Consider the following 15,232-nt stretch of genomic DNA (forward strand, 5'->3'; position numbering starts at 1 on the left):
ATCTCAAAAAAAGGTTTTTACTGGGTACATAAGCAGTCTATGCCGATGAGATATGTGGCTTATTTTACCTCTGCTCTACCCACATAACCAGTATCAGAAAAGAGAATTTTAAATTACCTGCTTTTTTGTTATATTGGTTGTACTGTCTTCATCTGGTGCTGCTGGAAAACATTAAAAGTAGACTCATTTCAGAGTTCACCTTTCTCTGCACAAACCACAAGAAAAAGACACAGAATGTCCCCAAAGGGAAAACTGTCAAATTTCACAAGCATTGAGAAGAGAAAGGATATCACTAAAGGATAATTTACTTTTCTCCTTTGTTTGCAAACACCAGTCACTTCAGCCTATGAGAACCTGTACAATGCAACTGCTTTACAAACAGGCATCCATAAATGCTGGCTAGTGATGGGTTTCAAGCTCTTCAGTAAAATCAACATTGTTTTCTTTTTTTGTTTGTTTGTTTTGAGACAGAGTCTCGCTCTGTCTCCCAAGCTGTAGTGCAGTGGCACGATCTTGGCTCACTGCAAGCTCCGCCCTCCAGGTTCATGCCATTCTCCTGACTCAGCCTTCCAAGTAGCTGGGACTACAGGCACCCGCTACCACATCTGGCTAATTTTTTGTATTTTTAGTAGAGATGGGGTTTCACCGTGTTAGCCAGGATGGTGTCAATCTCCTGACCTCGTGATCCGCCCGCCTTGGCCTCCCAAAGTGCTGAGATTACAGATGTGAGCCACCACGCCTGGCCCCAACATCGTTTTCTAAAATTACTGAGAGAACATCATATTTCAAACCCTTATGTATATGTATGTCTACATATACATATAGGTATTAGTGTGTGTATATATATATACAGTCTTATGTTGCTTAACAATGGGGATATGTTCTGAGAAATGAATCATTAGGTGATTTCATCCTTGTGTGACTTACACAAACCTAGATGGTAGAGCCTAGGCTCTAGCCTGCAACTTCTTACCTACCCTAACTCATGCCCCCTTGTCTAACAACATGGCTTTCTCAACTTTTAAAGGATTGGAGTCATCCACTGGACTTAGGAACCAAAAACATTGGTGCAACTCCAAATAAAAGTAACAAACATGTATTCTTCCACTGCTATAACAGTCCTAATCCCCTTAATCTTACCGATTACTATTACCTTAGCCAACCTCTGCAAAAAAGGAATATGCCTAGGATATATGGTGTAGCCTATTGTTCCTACCCTACAAACCTGTATAGCATGTGACATGCAACTGTGACACAATGGTAAATATTGTGTATCTAACATATCTAACATATCTAAACATAGACAAGGTAATGCATTGCACTACAATGTTACAATGCCTATGACATCTACAATGTCACTAGGTGATACGAATTTTTGAGCTCTATTATATACAACCTAATGGGACCACTGTCACCATCTATGCAGTCCATCGTTAACCAAAACTTCGTTATGTGGCACATGACTATAGGTGTGTTTATATGTATAATTTCTGCATTATAACCCCCTGCTAACCATTGCTTTGAAATCACATGGTTTTGGCCGGGTGCGGTGGCTCATGCATGTAATTCCAGCACTTTGGGAGGCCAAGGCGGGTGGATCATTTGAGGTCAGGAGTTTGAGACCAGTCTGGCCAACATGGTGAAACCCCTTCTCTACTAAAAATACAAAAATTAGCTGGGCATGGTGGCACATGCCTATAGTCCCAGCTACTTGGGAGGCTGAGGCAGGAGAATCGCTTGAACCCAGGAGGCGGAGGTTGTGGTGAGGCAAGATTGCGCCATTGCACTCCAGCCTTGGTGACAGAGTGAGACTCTGTCTCAAAAAAAAAAAAAAGAAATTATATGGTTTTGCTGTTTTGTACTAAATTTTTTTTTTTTTCATTTTTAAATCTTCCTCTTACTATCATTCCCAATTTTTTTTTTTTTTTTTTTTTTTTTTTTTTTTTGCCCAGGCTGGAGTGCAATGGTGCAATCTCAGCTCGCTGCAACCTCCGCCTCCCAAGTTCAAGAAATTCTCCTGCCTCAGCCTCCGGAGTAGCTCGGACTACAGGTGCTCGCCACCAGGCCTGGCTAATTTTTGGATTTTTAGTAGAGACAGAGTTTCGCCATATTGGCCATGCTGGTCTCAAACTCCTGACTTTGTGATCTGCCTGCCTCAGCCTCCAAAAGTGCCGGGATTACAGGTGTGAGCCACCGCTCCTGGCCTAACTTTTTTTTGTTTGTATTTTTTGTAGAGACATGGTTTTGCCATCTTGCCCAGGCTGGTCTCCAACCCCTGAGTTCAAGGAATCCACCCGCCTCAGCCTCCCAAAGTGCTGGGATTACAGGCATGAGCCACTACGCCCAGCCTAGAATTTTCAAGTTCTTGTTCATTTTATAGAAGTACAATTTGGGTCTGGGAAGTGGTTCACGCTTGTAATCCCAGCACTTTGGGAGGCTGAGGCGGGTGGATCACTTGAGGTCAGGAGTTCAAGACCAGCCTGGCCAACTTGGTGAAACCCATCTCAACTAAAAATATAAAAATTAGCTGGGCGTGGTGGCACATGCCTATAATCCCAGCCACTGGGGAGGCTGAGGCAGAAGAATCGCTTGAACCTGGGAGGCAGAGGTTGCAGTGAGCCGAGATCGCACCTGTAGTCCCAGCTACCTGGGAGGCTGAGACAAGAGAATCACTGGAACCCAGGAGGTGAGGCTGCAGTGAGCCGAGATTGCACCACTGTACTCCAGCCTGGGTGACAGAGGGAGACTCTGTCTTAAAAAATAAAAATAAAATATATAAATAAATAAAAGACCAGAGGGCTATGGGAGATGGTATATAAGTATAAAAGACATGCCATTTAAAGCCAATGGGAATAAGTTAAAAAGTTGTAAGGGCCAGGCGCAGTGGCTCACACCTGTAATCCCAGCACACTGGGAGGCTGAGGCAGGTGGATCATGAGGTCAGGAGATAGAGACCATCCTGGGCAACATGGTGAAACTCTGTCTCTACTAAAAATACAAAACTCAGCTGGGCATGGTGGTATGGGCCTGTAATCCCAGCTACTGGGGAGGCTAAGGCAGGAGAATCACCTGAACCTAGGAGGCGGAGGTTGCAGTGAGCTGAGACCACATCACTGCACTCCAGTCTGGGCGACAGAGCAAGACTCCGTCTCAAAAACAGAAAAAAAAAAAAAAGAAAAGGCAACATTACACAAACACGAAACCTGCTAGAATGTCTGCCTCAGCAGATGCCAATGTCCTAAGCAGTATCTCCTAAACAATGGAAGACGCTCTGGAAAAGGGACACTGACGTGAACAGATTACTTTTATTTTTTTATTTTTATTTATTTATTTTTTTTGAGACAGAGTTTCGCTTTTGTCGCTCAGGCTGGAGTGCAATGGCACAATCTCCGCTCACTGCAATCTCCACCTCCCAGGTTCAAGCGATTCTCCTGCCTCAGCCTCCTGAGTAGCTGGGATTACAGGTATGCACCACCACACCCGGCTGATTTTTGTATTTTTTTTAGTAGAGATGGGGTTTCACCATGTTGGTCAGGCTGATCTCGACTAACTTCAGGTGATCCACCCTCCTTAGCCTCTCAAAGTGCTGGGATTACAGGCGTGAGCCACTGCACCTGGCCAGGAACAGATTACTTTTAAATTATGAACTACTTCATATTACAGTGAAAGCAGGTTTCTAAAGCTAACGAATCTGGACTGCATTAGAAATTGCTGTTTTCTAGAACTTTTTTTTTTTTTTTTTTTTTTGAGACAGAGTCTTGCTCTTGTTTACCAGGATGGAGTGCAATGGTGGGATCTCGGCTCACTGCCACGTCCACCTCCCAGGTCCAAGTGATTCTCCTGCCTCAGCCTCCCAAGTAGTTGGGATTACAGGTGTGCACCACCGTGCCCAGCTAATTTTGCATTTTTAGTAGAGACGAGGTTTCTCCATGTTGGTCAGGCTGGTCTCGAACTCCTGACCTCAGGTAATTTGCCCACCTCAGCCTCCCAAAGTGCTGGGATTACAGGTGTGAGCCACTGTGCCTGGCTTCTAGAACTTTTATATCCTGTTGTTTTTAAATATCTAATGTCATTTTTTCTTGTTTTTCTGTTCCTTCCCCCACTTTCCACACGATCTTATCTTACCAACTACATTTTTGCCAGTTAAGGTAATTTTCAAGGACAAAACCTCTGGGACTGGCAAAGGATTATTGTTGCTATGTTACAAAAGTCTTCATAACCCCCTAAATTAAGGTTTAGCACTTAGATATTTCCATTAGAATATAAAATGTGGTGGGAAGAGATTCTAACACAAAGGCTATGAAGTTATTAATTATGGAAGTTTCTCTCTCTCTCTCTTTCTTTTTTGGGACAAGGTCTCACTCGGTTCCCAGTCTGGAGTGCAATGGTATGATCACTGCCCACTGCAGCCTCAACCTCTGGGGCTCAGTCTCTCAAGCAGCTGGAACTACAGATGTGTGACACCATGCTTGGCTAATTTTTGTTTTTATTTTTGTTGCTAGGGGTTCTCATTATATTGCCCAGACTGGTCTCTAATTCTTAGGTTCAAGCAATCCTCCCACCTCAGTCTCTCCAAGTGCTGGGGATTATATGCGTGAGCCACCATGCCTAGCCAGAAAAGTTTCTTATCATAGAAAAAAAAAAATTTGGCCGGGCGCGGTGGCTCAAGCCTGTAATCCCAGCACTTTGGGAGGCCGAGACGGGTGGATCACGAGGTCAGGAGATCGAGACTATCCTGGCTAACACGGTGAAACCCCGTCTCTACTAAGAAATACAAAAAACTAGCCGGGCGAGGTGGCGGGCGCCTGTAGTCCCAGCTACTTGGGAGGCTGAGGCCGGAGAATGGCGTGAACCCGGGAGGCGGAGCTTGCAGTGAGCTGAGATCCGGCCACTGCACTCCAGCCTGGGCTACAGAGTGAGACTCCGTCTCAAAAAAAAAAAAAAAAAAAAGAAAAAAAAATTGGGCTGGGCACAGTGGTTTATGCCTATAGTCCCAGCACTTGGGAGGCTGAGGCAAGCAGATCACTCAAGGTCAGGAGTTTGAGAGCATCCTGCCCAACATGGTAAAAACCCGATTACTAAAAATACAAAAATTAGCCGGGTGTGGTGCCACACACCTGCAATCCCAGCTACTCAGGAGGCTAAGGCAGGAGAATCGCTTGAATCTGGAAAGCGGAGGTTGCAATGAGCAACCTGCACTCCAGCCTGGGCAACACAGTGAGACTCCATCTCAAAACAAAAAAAAAAAAGAAAAAGAAAAAAAATTTGGCAAGGCATGGTGGCTCACAAGTATAGTCCCAGCACTTTGGGAGGCTGAGGTGGACAGATTGCTTGAGCCCAGGAGTTCAAGATCATACTGGCCAACATGGTGAAACCCTGTCTCTACTAAAAATACAAAAAAACATTAGCTGGGCGTGATGGCAAGGGCCTGTAGTCCCTGCTACTCCGGAAGCTATGGTGGGAGAATTGCTTTAGCATGTCAAGGCTACAGTGAGCCAAGATCACACCACTGCATTCCAGCTTGGATGACAGAGTGAGACCCTGTCTCAAAAAAAAAAAAAAAAAAAAAAGTATTTATATAAACTGTTAAGATTTTTTTTTTCTTAAACAAGAAATGCAAGGAATGACCCCCTACTACCACATCTAATTGAAGTATTTTAGGAAGAACATCAACTATAATTAAATATCATAGGCATTATTAAAACAAAACCAAGCACTTTCTTTAAACATAAGGTGTTACTCTGACAGTCTCCATTATTTAATGGGAGAGGACATGAGACTGACTCCTTGACCAGGGCACAGTGACTCACATCTGTAAACCCAGCACTCTGGGAGGCTGAGGTGGGAGGATCGCTTGAGCCCAAGAGTTTGAGACCAGCCTGAGCAACAAAGTGAGACCCCATCTCTACAAAAAGTGAAAAAAACAGCCAGGTGTGGTGGTGCACACCTGTAGTCCCAGCTACTTGGGAGGCTGAGGCAGGAGGATCACTTGAGCCCAGGAGGTTGAAGCTCAGTGAGCCATGTTCACACCACTGCACTCCAGCCTGGATGACAGAGCAAGACCCTGTCTGAAAAAGGAAAAAATAAAATAAAATGGATTCTTCATGAATTAAAATGAGATTGGGAACTTACTGAACTTTTTCTAGTTTGGAGACAAGCAGCTTCTGGAATATTAACATGACAGTAACATGCATCTGTACTTCAGCAAGCATCAAGAAGAGGCCAAGGAGAATCTCCTGCTTACCCTGAACTTGAAACAGTTCATCCTCTTCCACCCAAGTCTCTTTTTCTTCAACCCCATTAGAGTTGTTCCACTTGCCTTTGGGTACTCTGAGGGGAGATCAAGGAGAGCACAAGGTGTGAAACAAATTCATCTTGGACTGTCCCAGATTCTGGCCTTGGCTCACTCTTGGCCCTGTATTCCTTCCTGTCCCATTGTGACCACAATCGAGGTTCGCCTGCATGCACCTCCCAAAGCCACTGTCCTTTCTCCTGGCTGGCCAGGCATCTCCGCATAACACCCCCCAGGCTGTCGGACACCCATCAAATTCAGCACTAATTCATCAAGTACATCACTACCCCTCTACAAATCTGTTCATTTTCCTGGTTTTTGGCTTGTTTGGTTTTGATTCTATTAAAGGTCTCAGTATTTTCTGATTGGGAACCTGCAAACCTCCCTCTCTTCCTTGGACATGCCTTCTTCCTATATCTGGACTGATTTTTCCGTTTCCACTCCCCCTTGTTCAGGCTCACAGTGCCTTTCATCAGTATTCCACTAGCCTCTTAACTGGAGTTTCTGCCACTAGCCTCTTCCCCTTCCAAAGCCAAAGATGATTTTAAGACAATCATCCTAAAATTACCACATGCCTCCTCTACTCCCTAATGGCTTCTCTCTGCCTGAACAATGGCGTCTATATGCCTGTATGGGGGAGTCCAGACCATCCAGTCTGGCCCGTCAGTTTCTAACCAACCACCCCATGATGCCCACACCTGGGCAAACAGCACAGCCACACTGTTCTGCTCTTTCTTCCTCCCATAAGCTCTGTATTTTCCTGCCTCTCCATAGTCCCTGTGCTTGGGAGTCCATTCCCTGCTAAGTGACATCCCACCCATCTTTCAAGGCCATGGTTCTCAATGAAGCCTTCTCTAACTACCAACCCCAACACACACAGAAAGCCTTTCCCCTCTGGCCTGCAGTGCTGTTTCTACCATACCAACTGTCACTTTGCAGTGTGCCCCTAACCAGGACCACCTCGAAGATGGGGGCCACATCTTCCTTTGTCCATCCCAAACACATAGCACACTCAGCACAGTAACACAGATCCCAATGTGAGCTGGAGATATATTAGCTGAACTAACATTGGGATTGTCAGAGAGCCACAAGGGAATTATACTATCAAAGATTAGAGTAAAAAGCAAACAAGAATGCTCCCTGTGAACATGAAACAATTTAAGTGCTTGGGTGTGGCTAAAAAAAAGTACAAAAGCTGAAAATAACCCCAAACCCAAATTATTCAATGGAAATTATAGTCCATTTCTTCTAATCAACTTTGCATTTACCTGATTAATAACTGCCCTGGGAACAGAGCAAAGCACAAATCTGACCTCAGAATTATAACATCTTTTACAAACATGGAAAGTGTCTGAATTCAGTGTCTCGAAGAATTTATATAAATCAAATGACCCGCAAAAGTTAACCAAGAGTAGAGACAAATTTCTGTATCCTTCGCCCGCCATGAAGAAAAAACTTATTTTTAATGCCATTTGGGTATTCTGCAAATGAATAATAAAAGAAAATTGATGAGTAAGTACATACGCTTGAAAAAATTCCTTGAGTTCCATAAGTTTTCTATGAAATTGCTAAGTGGCTGAGACAAATGGTAGACCTTTCTCATTTTTACATTGAATCTTATCCCCAAATGTTACTTGAGAATAATTTGCTTGAGACAAAGTGAAAACATTTTATAGGAGGTTTTTCCTTCTCAGGATATTCTTGTGTTAATGACTATTTATAAATAAAAATCAGATGGGGTTACAGTTTGTTTTCTATCTGCTTATCCCAGTGCTGGAATAAAACCAGTTGGAACCTCAGTCCCTGGCTGGTCCATCATGTTTCCTGAGTGGCTGTCCTCCCTCCCTGCAGTCTTCACAGGTCACCTTCTCCCTGTCCTCTGTTGAACTCTCAGCACTATTACCTGTACAAATATATGCTTTGGTGGTGATTTTGCAAGACCTCTGACTTTCAGGTGATGTGTTCACTGCCTCTCCTAACTTCCCATGTGGATGGGCCTGAGATCTGGCTGCTCCTCCTAACTGTCATGGGCTGAGTGGTCCTGGCCAAGTCAGGTCACTTCCTCGTCCTTGTGCTCCTGACTGGCAGTTTGAACGTGAAGAGCAATGGTGTAGCGTGGGTTGGCAAGCTACAGTCTGTGGCTGCTGGCTTGTGTACCATGAAGCTCGGGCTAAGAATGGCTAGCCCATTTTTGTAAGGGTTGTTAACAAAAAACAAAAAAAAAGACAGTCGGGGCAGTGGCTCACGTCTGTAATCCCAGCAGTTTGAGAGGCCCAGGCAGGTGGATCGCTTAAGTCCAGGAGTTCGAGATCAGCCTAGTTAACATGGTCAAATCCCATCTGTACAAAATACACAAAAATTAGCTGGGTGCGGTGGCACGCACCTGTGGTCCCAGTTACTGGGATAGGGGTGGGGATGGTGGCTGGGGCAGGAGAATCGCTTGAACCTGGGAGGCAGAGGTTGCAGTGAGCCAAGATTGTGCCACTGCACTCCAGCCTGGGTGACAGAGCAAGACCCTGTCTCAAGAAAAAAAGAAAAAGAAAAAACAAGAAAATAATATGGAGCAGACAGACAACACATGTGGCCCAAAATGCCTAAAAATATTACCCTCCGCTGGCTTTTTACAGATGTTTTGGGTTCACTCCTTAAAATGCAAGAAGAAAGAATCCTTACTTTATTTGGTGAATAAGTACCTAGTAAGCACGTGCTATGTGCAAGATGCTGTGGGAGATACAAGATAGGGGCATGGTGGCCCTGTCCCCCAGGTGACACCGCCAACCCTGCCTTCCCTCCTGATCCCACTGCCCCTCCCTGCTCCCTGGCAGCAGTCTCCAGTCTCCAGCCTCCCTCCTTCCCTCCTTTCCCTGAGTGGGGTCTCATCAGGCCTTCCAATTTGTCGTATTAGAATTATCTGGGGCATAGTTTAAAAAGCAGATTAAAGAGTATTCTCCTGTCTCTTCTAATTCAGTAGCCAGGAGCCTGGAAATATGTATTTTTTTAGCATTCCACAGGTCATTGTGTCATGAAGCCCGGCTTGAGAGCCTGTCTGACACACCAGACAAAAGAAATCCCAGGCCTGGCCCATCCAGCATGCAGACTCTCCTCCCTTCACTCTTTCCTGTGCACCGTATTCTCCTACCACAGGCTCCATGACACTCTGAGGGGCGCGCCAGACTTTCTCATGCCTGTATGTAAGGAGTTCCCACTGCCTAGAGTCCTCCAGCCCCCAACACGCTCGATGACCTTCTGCTCATTCTTCCCAGGCCAGCTCAATTTTTGTTCCTCTAAAAGATCTGAGCCACCTAAAACCTTGCTGAGTAGGCTCAGCTTTTCTTCCCATAAGCAGCCAGGGCACCTCACACATACTTCTTTAGAGCAGGGACACTGACTCTTTTTTTCTGTAAAGGGCCAGATAGTATTTTCACTTTGTAAGCCTTACTGTCTCTGCTGTGATTACACAACAAACTACCACTGAACAGAAAGCAGCCCTAGATAATACATTGATGATGGGTGTGACCATGTTCCAATCAAACTTTATTTACAAAAACAGGCAGCAGGCAGATTTGGGCCCAGGGCCACAGCTTGCCAACCCCCGCTGCTTTAGGGGACTCATTAGACTTCATATCCTTGACATATGAGAGAGGATGTATGTCTCAAACCTTCACGAATCCTCCCATTTACAAAATTACTGTAATCCCGCACTCTCCCGTTTCCTCATCTGTTTCCGGGAGCAATACCTATACTGCACAGGGTTGCTGTGAGGAGCCAATGACATCCTATATCAAATGAGAATAACGTGCGTGGAGCTGCATCCGCTGCCCAGCAGCTATGCCCATTTGCCAGCCGGACTCACTTCCAAATACTAGTAGTGGTGACATAGTGCAAATCTGTACCTGAGGATAAATCACTTATCAGATGCCACAGCCTTTTGGGGCACCGAGTACAATGCATGCCAGAGCACAGGTCCCCAAATACTACAACATAGAGCAGTGGCAGAGGTGGCCTTGGGAGATCCATGAGGTGGATCACTTACAGCAGGGAAGCGCTGACCAGGGAGGAGTCTATGGAGGACGGAGAAGTTGTTTTTGTTGTTTTCTTTTTTTTTTTTTTGAGATGGAGTCACACTTTGTTGCCCAGCCTGGAGTGCAGTGGTGCAATCTGGGCTGACTGTGCAGCCTCCGCCTCCCGGGTTCCAGTAATCCTCCTGCCTCAGCCTCCCAAGTAGCTGGGACTACAGGCGCCCACCACCACACCTGGCTAATTTTTGTATTTTTAGTAGAGATGGAGTTTCACCACATTGGCCAGGCTGGTCTCGAACTCCTGACCTCAGGTGATCTGCCTGCCTCAGCCTCCCAAAGTGCTGGGATTACAGCCGTGAGCCACCACACCCAGCCTGAGGAAGGAGAATTTTAAGAGAGGCAACTTGTTGGTATACAGGCCATGGGCTTTTCTGTCAAGACTGACTTGGATTAAAACTCCCAAAGCCCATCTTTGCCACTTTTAGCTGTGTGACCTCAGGTGAGCTAAGAACTTTTCTGAGCTCTTCTCCTCTGTGTAACGGGGTTAATATATCACATCACAGAGTGAGGACTGTAGCGACTCAGTAAGATGACACATGAAAGTGCTCTGCCCCCAGAAAGCACTTCATCAACAACCGCTTCTCTTCCCTTTAAAGGACAAATGGCATTTGGACAAGCAATGATGGAGGTATGACGGTTCACTGTGGGGAATGAGAGGAAGCAAAAGTACAGTGGTAGAAACAAATAACATGTTCCAGAGAACAAGCAGGCCAGTCTGCCTGGAAGCAGGATCCGCCACAGGACACAAAGGGAAGCAAAACTCAAAGCCAGGATGAGAATCACCATGGGGAGCAAAATTAAAGTATTCTAGCCACTGCCCCACAGTACCTAGCAGGATATGGGAGATTAGTAAGTATTTACTGAACTTGCCAAGTCTCAAATGCTCAGAAGGGTGCAAAATTATACATATTCATCAGTCTCTTTTTAAGGGTCAAAGTATAATGTGGCCCAATGCAAACAAATTTCTTTTAACACACAAGACTAATGTTTAGAAGTCAAGACACTCAGATGTTTGCTAAAAATGAAAGCGGCGATGAGTAGGAGGCTCTGAAACTTTTCCATCCCCACTCATGCCCTAGTGCAAGGCTTGGAAGCCCACATGTGGGGCTTCAGAACCGGCAGGGATGGCTACGTCGTCACTGCCCGCTCCTGCGTCACATTCTAGCAGTCTGAGCAAGCCTTGGTGGTAACTTAGCTGAAAGTTACTTCATTCACGGAAGTAATACCAGGCCCAACCAGGACCACCAACCAGCCCCAAAATTTCTACAAACAAGGTCTTCATACTTGGGATTCTTCTCTCCAGGGAGGGGTTGGTTGAGAACGGTGGGCTTGGATGGTGGCGCTGGAGCGGCCTCCTGGGAGGAGTTGAGGCCTGCGCTGGGCTCAGTACTCTGGCTGTCCTCCTCCAAGACCAATCTGCTTATTGTCATGCGCTTGTTCTTGGGCTGCAGTTCCGAGCCACCCTCACCCTCAGCTGGGGCTGAACTTTCATTATCATCTTTTCTGGGTCTCTTGTTTTTGAGGGCTGGTGATGCTGGGGAAGCTTGAGTAGGAAGAACCAGATCCTTCTGGTCCAGTTTTGCAAAGGCTGCCTCAGAATCCTGTGCACCAGACAGAGTCTTGAAAGCTGCTTTCAGAGTCATCATTCCAATGGTGGTTGGAGGATTCCGTAGCTGCCTGCAAATAAAGCATAGGCACAAAGATCTTTTTCACCACTGTTGATGCTCATCCAAACGGCCACAACTTTTTTGAAGTTTGAAGCTTCAAATTAGATAGAGGACTCCTCCAGTTGAGGAGGCTTTAAATGTAATATGTAAGTTGTATTATGAATTTAAAACTCCAAGTTAGATAACCTTTATTTTACTTCTCATTTTATTTTTAGAGATAGAGTCTGGGTCTGTCCTAGACAGTAGACAGGACAGAGAGATAGGATACAGTGGCACAAACACAGCTCGCTGTATCCTAGAACTCCTAGGCTCAAGCGATCTGCCCACCTCGGCCTCCCAAAGTGCTGGGATTACAGGCCTGATCCACCACACCTGGCCTACAACACATTTATGAACAGGATCTTGAGAATTCTCAGAGTAAAAGACATGCCACACAGTCTTGAAACAATGAGAAACTGCCTTTTAAAAACAAAGTTCATCTATCATTTGGAACAGTTGGTATGCTTTAGGGAAAAACTGTTAGGAGAGGGCAAACTGGCAGCCTGCGGGCCAAATCCAGCTGCCAGTCTGCCTTGTTGTCCAACTCACATGAAAAAAATTTTTTTTAAGTAGATCAACTGTCAACATCCAAAAATTGGGAAATCTCACGGAAAACCCTGGACATCTCATACAAAAATCTGAGCACCTGAAGCCTGAGCATTCTTGGATACTCCCACAGAGCAACAACCACAAGAAGCGGAAAAGCAAATGCCCTGGTTCCTGGCCCCACGCTGTCAGCCTAGGTCCACTTTGTTCCTTTAGGTCTCCTACCAGGCCCTGAAAGGGCATCTAAGCTTGTAACCCCTGCTTTAGGAACTGGTTTTGGGATTCGACTCACAGATCTGAACAGTGCTTCCTGAATGTATGAAGAGATTAGGTGTCCACAAGGAAGTACTGAGTCAATATGGGCGAGGCAAGGAGAGAAATGGTGAAAGAGCCTTTGAGGAATGGCCAATCAGGAAGTTGTCAGGGACCCCAGGCGTCCTGTCTCCTCATCTTCCCAGGGTGTGCTGTCTCCCACAGTGCCCTGTACGAGTAACCTCGTAACACGTCAGCAGGTCAGATCGCCGAGAGGAACTGATCCTGCTCTAAGGAGGAGACTGCTTCCAACAACCGCCCCAGTGTTCTACCCAGGATCACAAGAGAGCATCTTCTTCCAACAACCACCCCAGTGTTTCACCCAGGATCACAAGAGAGCATCTTCTTACCTTGTGGGTTCTCTGGGTGGCTTTTCCACAGGCCCTGGTGCTGGCTGTTTATCTTCCTTCCCTGGACTTGAGGCAGCGGACTCAGATTTCAAAGCCTTTTTGGCCATCTGGGAAAGGAAGGATGTCATCAGGAAGAAGAGGCCACAGAATTGCATTAATTCTCTGCTTCTTTCACCAAGAATATACTCAATATGCAAACAAGTTCACTTACAAATCCAATCTAGGTATAAAACGAAGGACATAAAATAGGAGAGAACTTATAAGACTTATAAATCAAGCTTTTTTTATTCAAACTTAAGATAACTAATAAATTTTTTTTGAGAGGGAGTCTTGCTCTGTTGCCCAGGCTGCAGTACAGTGGTGCGATCTCCGCTCACTGCAACCTCCACCTCCTGGGTTCAAGCGATTCTCCCATCTCAGCCTCCCAAGTAGCTGGGATTATAGGTGGCCACCACCATGTCCGGTTAATTTCTGTATTTTAGTAGAGACGGGGTTTCATCATGTTGGCCGGGCTAGCCTCGAACTCCTGACCTCAAGTGATCTGCCCGCCTCGGCCTCCCAAAGTGCTGGGATTATAGGCATGAGCCACCATGCCTGGCAATACATGCTTACACTAATATATTCCAGTTTGTGTATAGAATTTTTTATAACTGTTTCTACAAATGTGTTGTCTTATTAACAACTGTTTGAGAATCCTTATCTATATAACACAAAGAGCCCTGAGTAGGCTAACCTTGCTCTAACTCCATCTGTTCATCTGTCTCCCTTGGCTTAAGTTTTAGACATTTCCAATCAGTCCAGTGTCATTCAGTTTCAGTTGTTTATCTGTAATATGTGGTATCCTAAAAGCTAAGAGTTCTGTCCACACACAGACAGCAGCAGGATATTTTCCAGTTACCTGGAATGGAAAGGAAAGGACCCTAGGCCAGGCTCAACTATCTTGACACCTGCTCCCTGAATACCCCAAACTACCTGCTTATAAATAATCTGAGATTTGCCAAACGACTGCTAAGATCATGAACACTACCCTAATATGGGCCTGGCAGATCTGTTATGAAACAGAATATTTTCCACATTCTCAAAGTCCTGGTTTCTTTTGCCCAGGCTGAAGTGCAGTGGCACGACCACACCTCACCGGCAGCCTCAAGTGATCTTCCCACTTGGTTTCACCATGTTGCCCAGGTTGGTCTTGAACTCCTGAGCTCAAGCAACCTGCCCGCCCTGGCCTCCCAAAGTGCTGGGATTACAGGTGTGAACCACTGCCCTCAGCCAAAGTCCTGGTTTCAAAAACAAAACAAAACCACTCTCACTCAGTGTTCCTTCATCACAGCCTCCCATCTGTGACAGCCTGGGTCTAGTTCTTCCCTATGCTGTCCTGAGCCTCACTGCTTCCATTCTTTTATCTCTTTGATCCAATTAAAGAATGTTTTCATTTGGCTTCTTTTGACCTTATACTTTCAGTGACACCTTTCTCTACACCGTACCTTCTTCCTGTTAGCAACTCCATCGTACCATATCTACCAAACCACTCTTCCTCCAAACTTAGTTCACAAGTCATTGCCTTTGGGAACCACCATCGATTGTAAGCGAATGTTCTCCTTCAGCCATGGCAGATTAATCATGTATAAAGGAGATAAAAACGACAGAGGAGGGAGACCAGGTGTGTTCCATTTGCCTCTGCCAGTATCTGTGCTTTTGTATTTTTATTTATTTATTTTTTGAGACGGAATCTCACTCTGTTGCCCAGGCTGGAGTGCAATGGTGCAATCTTGGCTCACTGCAATCTCCATCTCTTGGGTTCAAGCGATTCTCCTGCCTCAGCTTCCAAAGTAGCTGGGATTACAGGTGCCTGCTACCACGCCCAGCTAATTTTTATATTTTTAGTAGAGATGGGGTTTCACCATGTTGTTCAGGTTGTTCTCGAACTCCTGACCTCAGGTGATCCAC

At 45.6% G+C, this 15,232-nt stretch overlaps 1 protein-coding gene across 8 annotated transcripts in view; it reads right to left on the reverse strand.

The window, feature by feature from the left end:
- TERF2 (telomeric repeat binding factor 2) overlaps positions 1 to 15,232 on the reverse strand; it is a 32,610-nt gene that overhangs the window by 1,522 nt on the left and 15,856 nt on the right. For 3 of the 8 annotated variants that reach the window (XM_065537394.1, XM_065537391.1, XM_005592382.3), the window contains 4 exons: positions 13,286 to 13,392; positions 11,656 to 12,048; positions 6,245 to 6,330; positions 118 to 161 (listed from right to left, as the gene is read on the reverse strand). In XM_065537394.1, the coding sequence (XP_065393466.1) occupies positions 118 to 161; positions 6,245 to 6,330; positions 11,656 to 12,048; positions 13,286 to 13,392 (630 nt within the window). Of the gene's footprint in view, positions 1 to 117; positions 206 to 6,244; positions 6,331 to 11,655; positions 12,049 to 13,285; positions 13,393 to 15,232 lie in introns of all 8 variants that reach the window. The other 5 variants (XM_074027509.1, XM_065537390.1, XM_074027510.1 and 2 more) reach the window with 3 other exon arrangements.

The sequence above is a fragment of the Macaca fascicularis genome, chromosome 20 (assembly GCF_037993035.2).
Source record: "Macaca fascicularis isolate 582-1 chromosome 20, T2T-MFA8v1.1".
NCBI classification, from domain to species: Eukaryota; Metazoa; Chordata; class Mammalia; order Primates; family Cercopithecidae; genus Macaca; species Macaca fascicularis.